This window comes from Palaemon carinicauda, chromosome 7 (genome assembly GCF_036898095.1).
Source record: "Palaemon carinicauda isolate YSFRI2023 chromosome 7, ASM3689809v2, whole genome shotgun sequence".
NCBI classification, from domain to species: domain Eukaryota; kingdom Metazoa; phylum Arthropoda; class Malacostraca; order Decapoda; family Palaemonidae; genus Palaemon; species Palaemon carinicauda.
This window is the reverse complement of record NC_090731.1, coordinates 134558085-134579412: the sequence shown is the minus strand read 5'-3', so window position 1 is coordinate 134579412 and position 21328 is coordinate 134558085. Positions and strand designations below refer to the sequence as shown.

Sequence of the window (21328 nt, the reverse complement as noted above, 5' to 3'; positions counted from 1 at the left end):
TTCAATCATCTATGGCTCACCGCACAGTATTTAGACATTAAAATCAAATATTGGACCAACATTCACGTACCTCTTTATACAAATATTCACGACACATCTAAACATTGCTAAACAGATTAAAGTTGGAAGTGTTACTGGCACAATGTTTAAAAAGTATAACAATTTTTTTCTTATATTCCATACTACTTTAATCACATTTGAAATAAAATAAAAAAGACATGATATGAAGGCTCACTATTAAAAGCACTGATGCATTTACGTAAGATCACAAGGTAGAAAGAAAATGTTCAACAGCAAACTTACGGTGTCGATCTGCGTGATGGAGTGTAACCTATGGTAGAGATCTTGCATATACTGCTGTGCGGTCGTGAGTCCCCCAGACTTGCTTTTCGATGGGTGACAAGCGGTAGCTCCTGCTGCTCCAGCACCAGACATCGCCGAAGAGGGGTCCTCCTCCAATTCGTGTCTTGGAAGAATACCTTGAACCGCTGACGCTACAGCCGCTGCTGCGACCATGGACGGAGGATTGGAGGTGAACCTCGCGTCTACAAGTATAAAGAAAAGAAATGTTCGCTTAATTTGGGCGAGTTCCATAAACACTTTGTATTTATACAGAATAAATTTAAAACAAAAAGATCTGAAAAATATCAAAATAGCAGACGAAATATATAGATAACCAAACCATTATTACTATTAGTATAAAGAAAATATAATATTGATTTTTTTTTTCAATTGAGCTCTGGAAGTATTACTTCGCATTAGGCACTCCAATTTGCCATCAAGTTTTAACATGAAACATTTTAATGACAATTTGGAATTACATTCTCGGCACTTTTCAAACGTATACCTAGTCCTAGACCGTGGGTCAGACGAGCGTGACCAACTGGAAAACAGGACAAGCTATTTTTACTTCGGCAGTCGTTGTGGAATTAAGAATGTTACATTGTTATGTTATGTTTAATCTGTTCAAATGTTACCGGGGATTTACCATTACGTAACTTCAGTAATTTACAAGTGTAATGAATTAACAAATACCCAAATTATCATCTCAACAATAAACCTTAACTTTTTCATCTTTAACTTTGCAGTATACACAGGACAAGAGTAATTAAACTTTAAATAAGATTGATTTATTAATATAAGGTATCAACAGGCGCTTTATATATATATATATATATATATATATATATATATATATATATATATATATATATATATATATATATATATATATATATATAGTTTATGTGCCATTACAGTGTATTTGTTGGAAACGAAAATTAAAGTTAATTTAATGAATCTCTTCAATCAAACCCACAATCCTGGATGATGACTTAAATTTAGTTTGGTCCATAATTAATAGGAAGTGTCAAGGGAGTGAAGAGAGAAATGGTGGCTAAGAATCAAAGGCGTCTAGCTTCCAGTCCTGACAGAAAAAGAGAACCTCCCAATTCATCGCCAACTGTAAAACAATGCCAACACTTCCCCCTGCTGCCTTTCCCTTGCTACTACACTACACTTAATATTGGAACGCCTTCAAGGCAGAGTTGAAAAGCTCAATTTCCTCCTACTGCTATATACACCTTGAGGGGAACATTTCAAAGGCAATAGAGGTCGGAATTAGTTTTCCAGTCCAATCACAGTCTAGCACTGTCATCAACCATGGGGAACAATACCCAGTACAAGTACAGGGCAAACAAAGCGAGAGCAAAGAACAATGGCAAATTAAAAGAAATAAAAAAGAACGGCACCATGACAGTGCTATCCGACAGCTTCCCCTAAGAGTCAATCGAACAACAGCACCTTATGACATCATCGTCCATCGCTACCAACGCTCCTTTAACCCCCCCCCCTCTCTCTCTCTCTCTCTCTCTCTCTCTCTCTCTCTCTCTCTCTCTCTCTCTACATCCTCAATTGCATCAGGAAGAACCACAAAATGGAGGGGTGGGGAGTCAATATCAGCAACGCCCTCCCCTCAACCAACATTTTCCTTCCCTCCCCTCCACTTCCCTCCTTCGCCGTCCTTTCCTACTGCCACTCGTGGGAACTACCTTTTCACCTGCCCTCTACTTGGCCCCAGCATACGTGACCCCATCCATACCTGGTGGTGCTTTTATCTGTGCCCCGAAGCTCCATTCTCTACTCATTATGACCCTTGCGTTGGAGAGGGCCACAAATGGGTACCAACACGAGATGCCCTTGAGGAGGGGGCCCACTTTCCTCGTTTGTTTCCGAAGGGGTAGGGGGGCCACCGTCGAGTGCTACCGAGAGCGCTGATCCCCTCAATATGTCCTTTTATATTCCATACTAAATACCAAATGGGTCGCAGTCATTGTCTCACTCTTGAAACTTTCATTCATCTATTTAAAGTAAACCAGGTTTTTTTTTTTCATATTCTTTCTTTCTTTAGTCCGTACTCTATCCTGATCAAGTTTTGCCAATGAAATTCAGTAAATGGACCTACTTTAGAGAACCTACTATTGAAGTGCATGAATATGCAATTTTAGAGAGCATATGACATGCGTCAACAGCATGGGCCTTGATGCATGCATTAGTTTTAGTACTGGGCAAAGTGAGAGAAGGCTACTAAAGTATAATCATTGTCCTGGACTCGCTTCTTCCCTATCTACTATATACCACCATCAACGACATCTCCGCAGTATAGTAACCTCAAACGCTCAAAGGCTGCTTCTTCCTCTTATCCGAAATTGGACCAAGGACTCATTAAAAGACCATTAAGAACACGGGAGGGGGTCTTAAACCAATAGCTCCGAAATCCTTCACTTCCTCTCGGTTGAGCATGGAAGATGACACTTAGATGGAAAGCAGAGGTGGGGGAAGGTCCTTTTGGAGGAGGAGGGGGAGCCGTAGATAGAGGCTTCTAATTCATACAAATGGTATTCAGGACAGCGACAGCGAAAATAAGCGTCTAGATGACAACAACTTGAGCCAACGTAAACCTTAACCAGATTTTCTTGGGAGATAATTGGCACCTTCGTAACTTACGAACTCCGAACTCATTCATTTCGAGTTTGGCGATAAATAATCCCAGCAGGTGACAACCAAACCTTCAATTACTTATGTTAAAAGGGTTTGGCACCGACACTAATTCCGTGAATTCTCATTAAGAATCTAATGAAATGGTGATGACTGCCATTAGTGTCACTCCTAGTGGAATCTTGTATGTTTTCAGGTTATGGGAAATAGGCAAGACAGTTACTCAAAATTATTTTCAATTAGAAACGTGAAAGTAAATGCATTTTCAACACATAACTACAACACTCACAAACCACCCGTCATTCCCCCACCCCCACCCTCCCCCCCCCAAAAAAAACAGCAATGACCAAATATCCTCGGAGTATACCCGCGAAATGACCTGATGTCACCCATATCCTCCCAAGCTATGAATGAAAGGACACCCCCCTCCCACCAACTTACAATATCCCTTCCTCGTAATTAGACCTCTGAGCATTCCATAGTAATGGTTAGTCTGGTATGAAGATGACTTACACTTTTCCCGTCCCCCAAACTAGTGGGGGTAACGAACAAGTAAGGGAGTGCAATGAATGAAAATTCCTACAGCTTAGAATTTACTATGAACATACGCAGGATAAAAGGAAAGTGAAATTGAGGCACACTTATAAAATCAAAGTCACGAAAAAATATTAATATAAAATAATACATTTCAAAAACACTTTTTTTTACGGTATACTGTTAAAAAAAGGCTTCAAAGAAGTTTCAATATAAATTAATGAAGATTTGAGAGCACATAAAACATCACGTTTACCTATCCAAATGCTTCTCCATTTACTGTTACCAAAGAGCAAATCAATATTATTAACATTTCGAAGGCGGACAAGATTCCACTTCGGAAACTAAAAGAAAAATCTATTGTTTTTTTTTAAAGCAATAATATTCATTACTATTACAACTCGGTAAGTCATTTGTTAACTAAATGACTTCCTTTTTTTTCCTAGATTTATGTGAACTTATCCGTCTATCCTAGTTTCAATCTGCTAAATCCCAATCTTCTTAAGATATCCTTTCACAAAAATTGCTCAACATCATCACTGCAACTCATTCAAAAGTTAACTCAGCAATACACTCTCTCTCTCTCTCTCTCTCTCTCTCTCTCTCTCTCTCCTCTCTCTCTCATCCTCTCCTCTCTCTCATCTCTCTCTCTTCTCCTCTCTCTCTTCTCTCTCTAGTTTATATATATATATATATATATATATATATATATATATATATATATATATATATATATATATATATATATATATATATATATATATATATATATATATATATATATACTGGCACACTTTGATACTACTATAACAGCCACCACAGTGACAAGGCTCTCCCACCTCTGCTCTCCTAGCAACTAAGAAGCAGTATTACCCTGGCGTAGCTTGAAAACGACTTTCACTTTTGGACCTTCAGACCATCTAACGCACACTGTGCGGGCTTTAAAAGAAAAAAAAAATATTCATTGTCTTTGAATTACATATCGCCCTCTGAATTTCTTTGAGAGGTGCAACCGTATTCCGTATATCTGATTTTATTTTTTCATTCGAGTGACTGTGGAAATCAATTTCTTAATATCTTATCACCCTCCGTATTGCTTGACAAACCAAATTAAATAAACGGTATGTTATGATCAACGTACACAAACATCGAGAGAGAGAGAGAGAGAGAGAGAGAGAGAGAGAGAGAGAGAGAGAGAGAGAGAGAGACGACCGTTAGCTCGAACCAAGCATTGCCTGCACCGAAAATGGGGGGACGGTCCGGTGTGGCGTAGATAATTTCTTTTCTCTTTCTCGGTTGTGTCCTCGTAGGTTTTTAGCACGCTCCGCTGGGTTCGAAAGTCCGTCATTTTCAAGTCTGCTCCAACTACTCCTCTTCCAAAGGAGAGAGAGAGAGAGGGAGAGAGAAGAGAGAGAGAGAGAAGAGAGAGAGAGAGAGAGAGAGAGAGATTACAACTATTACTGTACACCATGTACTTCGGAAAAACACTACTAATACGAAAATCTTATAGCTATTTAGAGCTATAAAATATGATTTTCGTGTGTTATTTGTAAATTCTTTGTAGAGTTATTCAGAGCCGATCTATGAAGCTTGGCGGCTTCTTGTTTCCCTCAATTGCCAAATTTAGGATTCTCTACTTTGTTGTGTTTTCCCTGACTCCAAAATCCATCCCTAATTTTGGAGCTTTTACTTCCGTTACATATTCACGCTATTTTCCTCCACCGTTATTATTTTCTCCACCGTTATTATTTTCTTCTCTGTTCTTGTTGGGGTTAAATTATTTTTCTTCTCTGTTCTTGTTGGGGCTACATGACTGCATTGTACTGACAGTGCCATCAGGATGCACCAGGACCGGTTCAAGTAACTCCTGATTTGCAATAAAGGACAAAAGCCATGATTTCTCATAAGATCTGATACCTCTATTTTGTTCATTTCAAATCTTTTGCTCTTTACCACAATAAAGATGAGGACCAAGAGGAGAGAGTTTTTTTTTTTTAACTAATCAGGTATTATATGACTCGGACCTTATAATTGGTTGTTTTTTTTCGGTGAAAAACATCTTTGTAGCATAAAAAACAGCGCAGTTAAAATTCATTACAGTGCGCATGCCCGTTCACAGAGATAAAGACAGCCTTTATGAAACTAGAAGAATCTCTGATCTTTCATTAATGGATATACGACTGAGATGTCCAAAGAGACGTATCGAGGTGAAGAATAACAATAACAGACACATTCCAAAGTTTACACTTGGATACCCAACTTCTGTCGCAAACGAAAAGAAAATAAATCCCAAGAGCAGAGGAAGAGGAGGGAAACTAAGGGTAGGTTGGGAATGTTGGGAAGCCTATCCCACCCATTCTAGTCACCTAATCTTGGACATTTTAGTTTTCAATTTTAAGAAAATATGTTTATCGATTAAAACTATTTGGTAAATTTGCAGTTTAATTTTTTTTTTTATATAAATCAAAGATATTTCTCCGTGCCCATATGCTTGTGGCAACTGTCCATTCTACGTATCAAAACATGGGTATTATTTTATTTATTGTCCACAAGAGAGAAAAAGACAAGACCAGAAAATGGTTGATCATTCAAAATCTTCTCATATGACCATCCCAGCCATTAACTGTCAACAGATTTTCCTCCTTTTCTCTCCTTCGTCCGTTCATTTGGGTCCTTCAGAATCACGGCCAAACACATGATATTCCCACAGACGGAAAGTGAACACTCATATAACATGGGGGATGGCCATCCAAAGGAAAAACCAACCAACCAATAAGAATAGTTCAATCACCTTCCGACGCCCTCGAAAATCATAGGACAAAGTATCAGATTCTCTCTCTCTCTCTCTCTCTCTCTCTCTCTCTCTCTCTCTCTCTCTCCTCTCTTCTCTCTCTCTCTCTCTCTCTAACGCTTCATTGGAATATGTTGAAAAGATGGACAGGTTCAGACAACTACTGGTTTATTAACAAAATCTTGATACGTCCAACAGATGTTGTCAACACCATGCTAGAATTCCAGATCTGTCCCCACCTCTGAGTCGTCACCAATATTCGCTATCCGACATGAAGTGGGAAGAGGCAACCGAAGACAGCTACTGACATGAACTTGAAACTTCAACCTCTTCAAATTGTAAAAGCAGCCATCCGGAAACAAATCAGTGGTTCGAGAGCATCTACAGTATCAAACATGAGAAGATCTGTGATGAAAAAACAGGTCATTTCAAGTAAAACGCCAAATAGTCTTTCAATCTCGAGTGATAGCTGCATTATTCGAAACTGCGCAAGACAGAATGTTGCCGTATATCTTCGATGGATTGTACAACCGGTTGGCCCTCGAGTATTTACGCGGATAATTTAGTGTGCCGGTAAGAGTATGTCAGAACAATTACAATTATCCCACCGTGTTGTGATAAAAGACCCTACGAAGGACCATTAAGAAGCAAAATGTTAATTTATATGCTGTCATTATCATTCATATCGCAGTAAAAAAAAATCTACAAGAAACCACGATAATAATGAAAATAGATCTCATCTGCTAGAAGCCAATTAGGAAAATGGACTGACAGCACCCAAGGTCAAAGATGGTGTGTCGTTGAAGTAATACTCGTAGAAGTAGCAGCAGAAGGTATGGACTGCGAGAAGGAGGAGGAGTTATGTGACTCTAAGACTAAAAATGGCAGCAATTTGCATAGTAACAAGAGACGCCGGTTAAGGGTTCGTGTGGGCCTATCCTTAAGGGCATACAGATGGATCCTGGCATGAAAGAGAGAAGTTTAGGACGATGTCGGCACATGCAGAATCGACACCTGGGTCTACTAAGGCTATCATTATCATTATTAACATTATAATTTGTATTTTCTATCGTTACTTTTATATTATAAATACAGTCAATGTGACCAAATTATTGTTATTTACTTGCAACATGTGTTCAACACAATTAAAAATCTAAATAAAAAGGGCAATTTTTTTCTTTTTCCAAATCTGGAGAATTTGATAGAAAATATAATTTTATTATAAGAATAAGATGCTGATTTCATCGCAGAATTAGTTATCAAATTAAAAAAGTTATTATATCAATAAATGACGCCACCCTTAAACCCCTCTTGAGTGTTTTCTATCATTAAAAAGGGTTTAATCGAACACCAATGAGGCATAGCCATTGACAGGACACTGCAGAGGGGAAAATGATAAGTGAAAGGGAAATCTGCACTAGGAAAAACCGGAGCCTTAGGCCAATTGAGTGACTATACACCGAGAAATCGAGATGAAAAGGCCATTGAAAACTGAATTTTCTTGGAGGGCCGATGTCAGGGGAAAAAATTTTGAATATGGGCTGCACACCCGGAGGCATAGGCCAATGTTCAGCAGGGAGGACCCTTATATGGTTCTCGTTATTTCTTATGGAAGTACTGTAGAGGTCGAATAATTGACGATGCTTTCAAACTAAAGCAAATTAAAGTTAAATTATGGATGCTTGATAAAAAAAAAATTAGCATTATAATTGATCAATAATTACGGCAATTAACTGAAACGGGAGCACTTTCTCTTCCAAGCAAATGACTACATCCAAAATGCTTCAATACTACGTCCTAAAATTGTGAAGGGGTGGATGCAGGTCAAATAAAGAAGAGAACAAATCAAGGCACACCTCCTTCCAATTATTATTACATTGGCAGTCTCAGATCATTTGATTTCCCGACAGCCTGGAAGAAGTCCCTTCCCCATACAACAACCCTTATCCCTACCAATCTTCGGTTGCGGTGATCCTATTTCACTGCCATATATGAATAACTAATGCTATAATAGTAACGGCTATGTAGTGGTAAAATGTACCGTACCTCTTGAAAAAAAAAATTACTGTAAAATCACATTGAAATATGAATGCCTTATGTTTCAATTCCATCATTTAAACAGAATAAAAACATAACTGTTAGTGAGTATAGTTTTACTTCCAGGATTAGATAACTTTTCGTTCTTGCAAGAGTAAACGCCAACAAAAGATAACATAGCGAGGATATCCACTGATCGTCATAGTACTCCGATGGTCTAATCAATATGATGACCAGAGCACAAGCAATATTTCTAATGTATAATTTTTTTTATACTATTAACAAAAATATATCTGACCTACAATTACGACTATACTCGATGAGACCATCTTTATAGGATAGGAAAACAAACTTATACCTATTCTAATTTCCCTTTCACTGTCTGGTCTGTCTCTACTTTGTGTAGGGTACAATCTAATGAGAGAGAAAGCAAAATTTAAATGCGGCACAAATATATGACAATCTCATTATATATAATAAAAAACGAACACTGCTATATTGCTGGATGAAAGAAAAAAAATACAAAATCGAGTATGCCATACAAATGGCTCTCCGATTGTCATCTCCGAACTATTCGCTTCGTCCGGTTTATTAGTCCTTAACTACTAGGAGCATTTTGATGACGAGAACTTAGTATTATGACCCTGAGGCAATAGCTAAGGCACGGTGATTAGAAATGACTAGCAGGTCTTGTTCAACATATTCTCTCTCTCCTCTCTCCTCTCTCTCTCCTCTCTCTCTCTCTCCTCTCTCTCTCTCCTCTCTCTCTCTCTCTCTCTCTCTACGCAGAAAACTTGGCAGATCATCTAGAACTTCTCGAAGTAGCCTACTGATGTAGTAGGAATAGAAGTGTTCAAGGTGGCCCTTCCACTTCTACTTCCAAGCGACCTTTCACCCTTGGCTTACTATCGTATCCAATATGTTTGGAGAGACGGGGCAAAGATGAGCCCTTGCGATATAACAAAACAGGAGGATGTTTACTAAATAATCCGGCTCGACAAAGAGGTGCACTATGTGAGGTTGGACCCTGCAGTAGCTTGCGGAGGGTGAAGAATGCCAAAGGTAAGCAGTAAGGAGAATTCTCATGATGTGAATAAAAAAATAATATTAAAGAAAAATGCCAATAAATTTCAGTTCATTCGCTCCTTGATATTAGTGTCTTTTAATTTGAATAAGTGACATTTAATGAGTAACGTAACTCAACAACAATGTAATGCCATTGTTTCAAAATAAGTGTCTTCATTTTACAATTTGTCGTTTATCAATATACTCAATCTTATACACAGTTGTCTGAGGAGTGATGTGTGCCCATAACACTTAAGTACTAAAAAAAAAAGTGACTAAAAAATGAAGATAAAAGTTACCGAGTGTTTGAACAGGCCCGTCTTTATACGTCCTTAAATTTTTCAAACAACCATTACTTTGGATGCCAATCATCTGTTAGTGAGCGCACAGGTCTGTCTTGAAAATGTTCAGTTTTTAACAACCCAATTTTAACATATTTTTTATTAGTTTATCATGTTTCGATATCAACATTTAGAGTTACATTGAGAACATGGTCAACAAACATGGTGTAACGTTTATATCAATATATAATTTTGCAATATATATATATATATATATATATATATATATATATATATATATATATATATATATATATATATATTATATATATATATATATATATATATATATATATATATATATAACTAAATGAGTAATGTTTCACAAGATGTAAAGATAAATGAAAGAGCCCGAATGAGCCCTGTCCTCTAAATTTCAAGGCAGTCAATAAAAGAAAAGGAAATTAATAACGTTGGGACGAGGTGGCCCGACACCATCAAGAGTAGACCCTGTGATGTCAAAGAAGTCGAACACCATACATCACAAACCACGCCCCACCGACGCTATCGATACGACCCTGGGTCCACCACCTTCAGGTCCCCAAAAAGCCAAAATCCTTCCAAAACCACAGTCCAATCTTAACCCCCTTTCCTCTTACTTTTCTTCTTCTCACTTTCGGAATCTCCTGACTCTTTCATATTCTTTAATGAAAAAATAAGTCTATAAAAACAATCACGCTCAATTACTTTTTATAGTTTAAATATGCTTATCGATATCTTAAGATTAATCCTGACTGCTTTAGGCTATAACTACTTTGAGAGAGCGTGAGTGGTAGATATTAAATTCGAATAAAACATGAATGAATGAATGAATGAATGGATCTATAACCGGATATATTACAACAGAAGCGGAACTTGATGGAAATAATTATCAAGTAGCTTGTGTTGCTCTCTTTATATCTCATTCTGAGAATGCATCGTTATCCGGCATATCAGTTCGGGTACATGAATAAGAGAAAGATAGGGGACTATCAGAATTGTGAGCATGTCTGTTATTCGTGAGATTACATTGTAATACACGCTCTTTCAGTCAGCATAACATTTAGCCGTACCCTTTATAAATTACCAACTGTTTATGTAAGATACGAGTGTCGAAATTTATGAGCAAATGTTTTGATTCTGTAAAAGCTATTAGCTTTAGGAAAGACAGTAAAAGGATGAGTGCCAAGAAGAGGAACGGAGAGTTCGATATCATTGTCAACTATATTACTGAAAGAATATAATTGTCTTAAAAAGTAAAACAAAAATACGAGTAGGACTTCGTGTAATAAACTGTGAGCCAATTACTCTACGTCTGTGGCGCTCTGCGCCCTAGGAGTGGCCAAGGGCGCGGCAACACACTGGTAGAATCCAAGGGAGGCCACCGAAGGCACATCTTGCCCACCTAAACCACAACTCTACTTGGGAATGGATCTCGAAACCTTCCTCCTCCTCTCCCGTGTCAATGCCAACTGGCGCCAGACCTTTCCCGCCCAAAATGTTCCCCGCCAAAATATATACGAACTACCATTAATAAGTTCGAAATATAGTTTTATAACAAAAAAATGGACCATCGTTACATATAACTTCCCGTTTAAATTCAATTTGTAATTGAAATACTTACAGTATAATAACTTTTCCTCAAAATTAATCAATCAATTAATTACATTGGGATCCTTAATACTGTAGAAACTTCTGTTCTTCGTTTGACTATGAAGTTATTTCATCATTAATAATGTTCTCATTTGACTATGAAGTTGTTTCATCATTAATAATGTTCTCATTTGACTATGAAGTTATTTCATCATTAATAATGTTCTCATTTGACTATGAAGTTATTTCATCATTAATAATGTTCTCATTTGATTATGAAGTTATTTCTTCATCAATAATGTTCTCATTTCACTATGAAGTAATTTCTTCATTAATTCTGCTTCTCATTTGGCTAAAAAGTTATCTCGTCATTAACTGAAACTAATTGTACACAATATACACATGCTCTGTGACATCTTGCTTACTGTGTGTAGTGAGAAAGAGAATATATTCATCTTTAACAGCCACAATGGTATACGACATTCAAGAAATATATCTAATTTGCAAAATAAATCAACTTCAAATCTTCCAAAGATATTCACTGGTGTCTTCACAAATCAAATTATTATTTTTATTATTATTTGCTTAGCGACAACCCTAATTGGAAAAGCAGGATGCTATAAGCCCAGAGGCGCCAACAGGGAAAATAGCCCTGTAAGGAAAGAAGGAAAAAGTAAATATTTCAAGAACAGCAACAACACTAAAATAAATATTTCCTATATAAACTATAAAAACTTTAACAAAACAAGAGGAAGCGAAATCAGATAGAGAAGTGTACCCTCAAGCAAAAGAACTCTAATCCAAGACAGTGGAGGACCATGGTACAGAGGCTATGGCACTACCCAAGACCAGAGAACATAGGTTTGATTTTGGAGTGTCCTTCTCCTGGAAGAGCTGCTTACCATAGCTATAGAGTCTCTTCTACCCTAAATCTGTAGGATAAGTCATCCTCCGTAGAAGATTCAAGAAACTACGCCACATTATGATTTAAAAGAACGCCAAATTTTATTTTATCATTTGTAGTGGAACATCTACAGGTTACGCCCCACAAATTCGTTATTATAAGAACTTACTCCCAGCATTCATTTTTGTTAACACCAATCTCTCTACATTTATCTAAAATTCAAAAAAAAGTTTGACTTGACAAACACCCGAAGGGTGTTGGTTGGAAGACTGAAGAGGCAATGACAAAACTATAACGTTTAGTTTGTTTTACGTTACGAATGAACCATTTTGAAACTGTCAAAACAATCAGATAAGAGGTTTTCTATTCCAGGAAGAGCACTGCAGTTTCACACAACTATATACATGTGCTTTGCAACCTATTTAAAGAGGATAAAATCAATTTGTATCATTACTAACATTGCATGAGAGAGAGAGAGAGAGAGAGAGAGAGAGGAGAGAGAGAGAGAGAGAGAGAGAGAGAGAGAGGAGAGAGAGAGAGAGAGAGAGAGAAATATGTCAGCATTGGTGACGTTGGTGAAAAGTTTGTGGGTTTGGCGGCACATCAATTAAGACGTTCTCCTGAGGGAGTGGAAGGCAGAAGAGGGGTATAGCAAGGGATCTAGGAGAAGGGGAGACATATGGAGGCCTGCGTAGGCCTCTCTGCCTCATGCCCAAAATACCTCAAGCGAGACCACACTTCGCCCAAACCTCCTGCTGCGTAGCTGCCCAAGGAGAACTAAATATTACTCTTTATGAACATGTTGAGGAAGATTCAGTCCTTAAAGGCAGAAAGAGAAAAAGAGAAAGGGAGAGAAGGGTTACGCTTGTGCAATATGGATATGTTTTCTTGGGAAAAAGGATCAAGAATAACGAATTAGTGAATTTATCTGACCAAAATTATCATGGAAAATTAAAGTCTTTTGGTTACCCTCGAATCTACTCCACATATTACCAAGAGGATGACAGGGAATTATTTTGAAACATTTCATAAGTACCATTGGTAATATAATTGCTGAATTTGATGCCGATTATTATTATTATTATTATTATTATTATTATTATTATTATTTCACTAATTTTCATTCAACAAATTGCATGAGGTAACCTAAATCAAATCAAATCTTTTATTTTCCAAGATTATTTGGAACGAATGTGGAGTAATGTGAAGACATAAGATTTATGGATACGAAAGGTGAAGCAAACCATAGAACCATCTGCGTGCTTACATCCGAAACCCCCTTCCTTCGAACACCGATTTCCCCCCCCCCCCCCCCGTAACTTCCCTTTTCCCTTGGGCCTCTTCACCCTCTATGCCCATTCCGGCAACATCACATCTGGGGAACACAAAGGAAAGAAGACTTATTCACCCAGTGACCTTCTTTCACTATTGATTCATTTCCTCTGAGGGAAAAATGCCATCAGACAAGATGGGGGAATTCCAGTGTAACGTGAAATCTTGGGAAAACCCTAAATGAGTATGTTACGTTTGCCAGAATTTAGATATTTTAACCTGTGCTTCCTACATTCTACCTGCAGAGGATGAATTATCAAATTAATCTCATTTTCAAATATATATACAAACACACACACACACACACACACACACACACACACACACATATATATATATATATATATATATATATATATATATATATATATATATACATATATATATATATATATATATATATATATATATATATACATATATATATATATATTTATATTTATATATATACATATATACATTACATATATATATATATATATATATATATATATATATATATATATATATATATATATATATATATATATATATATACTAGGTTACATTAAACGCTCGCTAAGCAGGACATTATACACAGAACATCATTGGGGAGGTGTAGCTCATCGGCATCTTACTCTCCCCAAAATAAATAGGACCCTAAAATCGTAATTTACTTCTGAAAGATTTATGTTAACTGCGAAGTCGGTGGCGGTCAAGTTGAGATGATACAAACGAGAGAGAGAGAGGAGAGAGAGAGAGAGAGAGAGAGAGAGAGAGAGAGAGAGAGAGAGAGAAATAACGTTTCCAGCTGTAATCCGTGAGAACAGATGTTGAGCGCCTGCGACGTATCCCTAAAATTAAAGTGTCCTTAAATTATGATGATGGTGTTTGCCACACAAATCGATTCCACGCGACCGCTTGCCAACAAGAAGGAAAGGAAGCGTTTTTTCTTCTTTTTTTCCTTGACACCAAGACACGCGCCCGACTTACAAGATGGCGTCGATGTGCAACCAGGTGGTTACACTAAGGATGTTACATTACCACCGGAAAACTGTCAGGAAACCATGGTTTGGGAAAAATAGGAACAACCAACGGTTACTACTACTACTACTACTACTAATAATAATAATAATACAAGCAAACACATGGATATGTTACCAGAATCTGGAAACAGACATGCCCCCCAAAATATCACAATTTTTATGGCTGTTCGTTCGAAACGTTCTTTTGAGGCCATACAGTCCGTCATTTCCAGAAAATGAGGCAGCCGCCGTCATCATTAAGGATAAATTACAAGACGGAAACAAGAAAGCGAAGTGGAAGGATGATAGCGTCGGGCGAAGAAGGGATGTTGTAATGAGCACGTGCCATATGGCCCACCGACAGAGAGAGAGAGAGAGAGAGAGACTCCATCTGGTCCATTAGCACACGACAACTTGTGCTTAACATCAACGGAAGCCCACTGATATTTGCAGCGTTTCCTTGGAGACCAAAATTAGCTCTTTTCAGTGTGTTCATAACGAGAAGTCATTAAAGACGCCCCTTTTGCTCCAAACAGTAGACCACAGGTTAATGACTAGGTTGCCGAAATGATCGTCCTTATCGTGGAAATTAATTCTATTAGGCAGTAAGAACACGGGCGCTATGAAGGTACACTATAATGGAATATTTTTTCTTATAAATATTCGCTTTTCATTTATTCTATAAGCAGGTACTCAGTTGGAAATCAATCGTTAACGTGTTAATATTTTCAACGATACATGAGAAACTCGTTAGTTTCTTGTATGCAGCGTCATTCTTTCTATAAAGGATTTAACTTTTTATACAGACAGACTCTCTCTCAACAAGACTGATACCAAAAGACGTAGTTTTTTCATCCACCTTCTTCTGGCCTCAAATGACCCTTTGCTCCCTTCCCCTATGCGAACCCATAAAAACACTAAATGGGTTTTAATGCTGCATTCACAAAAACCTCGGCCTATTCTCCCGTCTATCTTTCGCTAGCTGTTTCTAAATCGACCCCATTCAATTACTTTCCCGCCAATGGCACAGATTCTAGACTCTAGAGCGTGACAGAAATAAAAATCGGATTTAATTTCCTTTTCTTGTGCACTGCTTTTTGATATTCTATTACCATTCCATGTGTCGTTGCCATCCTCCTTTGGAGTAGAAAAGAATAATTTGTCAGAGAAAATGTTATGGCGAGCATTGCTTCAGGACAACAGCAATAAAATGAGTCTTTAAAAAAAGAAGATAAATGAAAGTCGCTCAATCTGATCCCATTGAAGATGAGAAAAAGCGGTTTCCATCCCTTTGTCAGAGCAGCTCCATCGAAATCATAATATTCTGTAACACCATCACACGATTGCACAACTTCCGTTCCTCCCTTCCTTAATCCCCTTCCACCAGCCGTCCTTCTACTATTTTAGGACACAGCAACGGCTGCAGTATGAACATCAACACCTGTTGTATTTTTTCTTTTACGTATCGTCGCTCTCCACCCTTTTTATTTTTTTTATTTCCTTCTCTTGCTGAACACCCCGCCTTTAGTCTCCAGCCACACTTCCTGTGAGAAATATTAGTGTTCCTTGACATCTTATAGCCAGCCATCTCAGGTTTTAAACTAGTGAAAGATTACCTCTCATATATATATATATATATATATATATATATATATATATATATATATATATATATATATATATATATGTATATATATATATATATATATATATATATATATATATATATATATATATATATATATTGTATACTGTATGTATGGGTGTATGAGTAACGTGCTATGAAAGTTTTCAAAACTTATCTAAATTCTCAACAGTTTTTCTTTCAGGTGTTCTTTGGCCCCAGACCTCCACCTCTGGCCCCAGTCCGTCAAAAGGAAGGCCCCTAAATGTACCTCAACAGCTGTTGAAGCAGGAAAGTGGAAGAGGAAAGGAGAAGGAGGAGGAGGAGGAGGAGGAAGGGGCATTCATGATGGTTCCCCTCAACTCCCAGGGTTACATTTGAACTGGTACAGAACAATTTCTTTTAATAGAGAAATATATCTTTATTAAAAATTCCAATTTTACTCTCGTGAGTTAAAAAGAAAAAAAACTGCTTTTATGAATGATGGAAGTGAATCCCTAGATGGGATTTTCTTAAAAATAATTTCTTGTAGAATTATATTTTTCACTGCCTAAAATTTTAATGACTGCTGGGTCTTAAAATGTGTTTCATTACAACGTCTCATTTGAAGGTCTTCATCCACGTGCGAAAAACAGTACTTAAATCCCCAAAATAAATAATACGCCAAACTTTCGTGCATGGAAGAAGATACGATATTAACAAAGATGACCCATGTTGCAAGACATATCACAGGTATTCATGTCAAGTTTCTGATTGGGCTTGGTCTTGTTTGGATGCTGATATTTCCAGTGACAAAGAAAAAAAAATATATTTCTGTTTCAGAAGAAAGAACTTAAATGGTACTCTCAGATGACAGTTCAAGACGTAAGCCAAAATATTTTTTCTAATAACGAGCAGAGCAAAATTACAATTCTATTTACAAAAGCAATTAAGACCACTCTTCGTGAATCTAATTAAATCTTGTAATATGTTGGTAAGGCAACACAGCCGTTGAATACAAACCACCTTTACGGAAACACTCATATTTTATCCTCCGTTAAATTTTCTTTCCCTTTCCTATTCCTCTTCCTTTCTCCCGACTCGTGCGGTCACTGCTGCTGGGCTCAACACGTGTCTAGACATACCGAACGTCCTTATCCCGGGAGAGAATAAGAGCTACTTTTCCTTGATTTTGCGAACTGGTCTCAAAGTCCTTTGGAACATTCTACATCGACTGTATGAGTAGGATGATAAGGTCTGAAATACGCTGCGGAAACCTTGATGCGATAGACTTTGAGAAATAGACCTTATATTTATGAAACATAAGGAAGGAAATATCGTCCCCAAAGGATTTCAGAAGTGGGCACGAGCTGCTGTAAGAGAGTTATTAGAATGAACGGAGGAGCATGAGGAAATGGAACGAGAGGGAAAGAGATGTGAAAAAGCGGATCACGACAGAGAGAGAGAGAGAGAGAGAGAGAGAGAGAGAGAGAGGAGAGAGAGAGAGAGAGAGAGATGAAGTAAGATGTTGTCAGACTCCCCATTTCCTGCTCATTTTTTTTCTCGATGTCGAGCTCATTTTCAGAAAAAGTTTGGCCTTCGTGCTAATTATGTTTGAAATTCGTTTCAATTTACAATAATGTCAAATTATAAAATACATTTACACCCTTAGGCAAGACTGAATTTCAACAGGGAAACCCAAAAAAGCAAGCACTAATTCAATTGAAAATACCAGTTCTCTCTCTCTCTCTCTCTCTCTCTCTCTCTCTCTCTCTCTCTCTCTCTCTCTCTCTGTTGATGTCTATTGGCGTTTTCTGCCAACATATACCTTTTCTTTGCATCGCAATTTACATCACCAAAGCTACATAACGGAAATGTCTCACTCCAAAGTAATTGTTAGATCCTCCGAAGGAAATCATCTTCGAATGAGCAATGGTATAAATTCCCTTGGCAACAAGATTTGAAATACAACAGAAGAAAAACGATTTGCATCTTGAATAAACCATAAAACAAAGCAACACCAAAACATTACAATACGCGCAGCACATCTTTTGTTTTCAATCTCAGGTTCTCCTCAATCCAAATCGTAAAGAATTTTTCATCTTATAATTAGAATGAGAAAAGATGCTGGGATGAAAAGAAGGTCTTATAATGGCTGAACAATAAAAACTATATGAAAAATGGGACAAATCACTGGGCAATCTATAAGACTTATTTCATGCATATAGCTTCATTATTTTCTTTATATTCAAATCCAATAAAAATCTAGCATAACGTGAAATAAAGGGAGAGAAATGCTGAAAACCTCATTTTGATTTCTAATATCTATGATCATAAAAGCAGCACATGAAAATAGACTGAATAGCAGTCTTCTTCTGGTTGTCTGGAGCGTTGAGACTTGCAACACGATGCAGAAACATGAATGGTAAGGAACGCTAATCTATCTAGGCCCCTCGTATATCCTTTATTTACTTTCCCATCAAAATCCATACTCCCTGCCCGTGTTTAATCCCTTTGGAATTTTATCCCCCTGACGTCCTAATTTCTTTTCCATTACGGTAAATCCTAACAGATATTTCTGATATATTTTTCCTCATTTATCTTACTCAGATAATACCTTTGATTTCCTCTGAAATAGAAAATATACTCACTGCACCTCATTATGTCTTTAATAATAATCTTATCTTCGGATTTCCATTCTTCCTGTTTTCCAATTGATCGCACTTATTAATCATCATTTGACCCTCACGACCCTAGACATATCAAACCAGGACCCTAAACAATAAAACTCAACTCAAAGTCTTCTTCTTTTTCCAGTGAACGATCGACTATGAAGGCGTAGACGCAGCAATGCAAAGCGCGATCAAATGTCACTAAGCACCTTTAGGTGAATCCATTCATTGTCCCGACCAGACGGAACTTTATATCGCCTTCCACCCGCTTTTTACTAAGGATTTAAAACCACCAGCACCATCATGCTGGTTCCTCGAGACGCAAAAGTCAAAAGATAATGACTTGCAATTATCGACGTAATCAACGCTAACCGAGATTTAAATTAGATCAAATACTTTGATGGGCATTATCACGTTCATTACTAAAAATCAACAATCCATGCAAGCATTCTTTGTCTTAACACCAATTCTGCAGCGTATTTTATGGCATTAACATCTTTGTGAAAGATGAATAGTATTACCCTCAGTAGTGTAATAAAACATAAAGGCAATAAAAACATGCCAGACCTCCTCTAAAATGGGACTTACATTACCCATTACCAAGAAACGAAAGAAGAAAATTAAATAGGTTTGCAATGGAAGGGTACGACGCTGCTGCCTAGACCTTTGAGTCGTGCTTGTGTATTCAACCAATGGCGTCTTCCAAAGACCGTCTACGCACCCCCCCCCCCTAACCCCATGTTCTCTGTTTCTCTCATTGACGAGTACCTAACAAAAGCTCTCGTGCTGCTGATCCAGAGGAAAAACACAAAAGACCTTCAGCGATGCAACGAAAAATTAGACGACAAAGGAAAAGACTGCTGCAGGACCTCCTGCCGACGTCGTCGGTCTCAGACTCCAGAGAGAGAGAGAGAGAGAGAGAGAGAGAGAGAGAGGAGAGAGAGAGAGAGAGAGAGAGAGAGAGAGAGAGAGAGAGAGAGAGGACGAAGCCCGCATCTAAGCATCGGAGACAAGAGCAACCTTTTCTTCTTGTTCTTTTGCCGACCAGCATGAAGGGGGTCACCGTTACATAGTATTAGCTTCCAAGATCATTTGACTCCCGCCCACCGCCCACATGGAAGGATATCTAACCCCAACCCACACATTCTTAATCTAATTGCCTCTCGCCCTCACTTCAGCTGATATGCCATTTCATATGTTGTGCATTCAAAAGGTTTCGTCTCTACGGGGATTCTCAAGGACATGATGCAACGTAAGCCTACAAATACGCTCCCGACAACGAATTCTTTATCAGATTATGAAAAATAAATGTTTTCCGACTTTTCTCAATGTTAGCGGTTGTTAAAGTGACCCCAATGCACGTTACAATAGTTCCTCACTGATAATTTGTATAATACCAAAGTCATACGTAACTTTCCATGATTGTACAAATAATACCCCACCTAAAGAGAGGTAGAATATAAGTTGAGGTAAATCTACAGATAAAATTTGGTTAAGGAAACAATTTCGGGCGATTTCAATGACCTCGAATAAACTCATCCAAAAAGAAAATGACGAAGATATTTAGCCTACACAGCGTCACTGGAAGTCGCTATCATTTAAAAGGGTAGTTTTCTCAGTCGCAAAAGTACTGTGCAAGTGGAATATAGAATTTTTCCTCTACGTATATCTTTTAATCCAACTAAAAAATGGAAAGTGAAATAACGACGTTGTTAATTTTCTTTTGTCTTACAGTCAAAAACTCATATCTGAACTGTTTTGCCTGTCAGGGTTTCCGTAAATAAGAACCAAACTCAAACCAGGTCAAGTGAAACTATGCATCGGTCACAAGAGATTAAAAAAAAAGAGAGAGAGAGAAAAAAAAAGATTAAGATTTTGTGGTCCTTCGCTTCTCTTCCTTCCCCCTCTCTTATCTGGAGCGCCATCTAAGAAGCGCCTTTTGAGATTAACCTGAGAGGAAGACAACACACGCACTAAAAACAACACGCCTTACGCCTATGCCCAACAGCCCAAGGTCAAGTCACAATAACGGCCCTCCCGAATCTGTAACTTTTGAAATCACAAAGAATTATATTTTTTCATATATGTACATTGGAATTCCCCATTTCTCAGATTAGTTTTAAAATTATATTAAAATAACTTTTAAAGAAGAATAAAAGTAATAATATATATTCAAACAAACACACACATAAGCATATATATATATATATATATATATATATATATATATATATATATATATATATATATATATATATATATACGTAAATTCTCTTTCTCCCTCTGCCAAGATGGTGTAGCATCACCTCCCACGAATATGAGGGGCCCTGGCCTTAACAAGGGCTTTAGGATCCCGATATTCATGTGGGACACTTTTAGGAGGACCCTACAGGGCCATAAACGACCCCTTCTAGCCCATCATGTCTGCTACGCCTACCCTTTCTCCCTTTCCCTACAATATATTCCCGAACTCTCT

At 37.5% G+C, this 21328-nt stretch overlaps 1 protein-coding gene across 1 annotated transcript in view; it reads right to left on the bottom strand.

Moving 5' to 3' along the window:
- Positions 1 to 21328, bottom strand: part of LOC137644020 (G1/S-specific cyclin-D2-like) — a 71639-nt gene that overhangs the window by 6672 nt on the left and 43639 nt on the right. The window contains exon 4 of the mRNA XM_068376900.1: positions 304 to 545. Within this exon, the coding sequence (XP_068233001.1) occupies positions 304 to 545 (242 nt within the window). The remainder of the gene's footprint in view (positions 1 to 303; positions 546 to 21328) is intronic.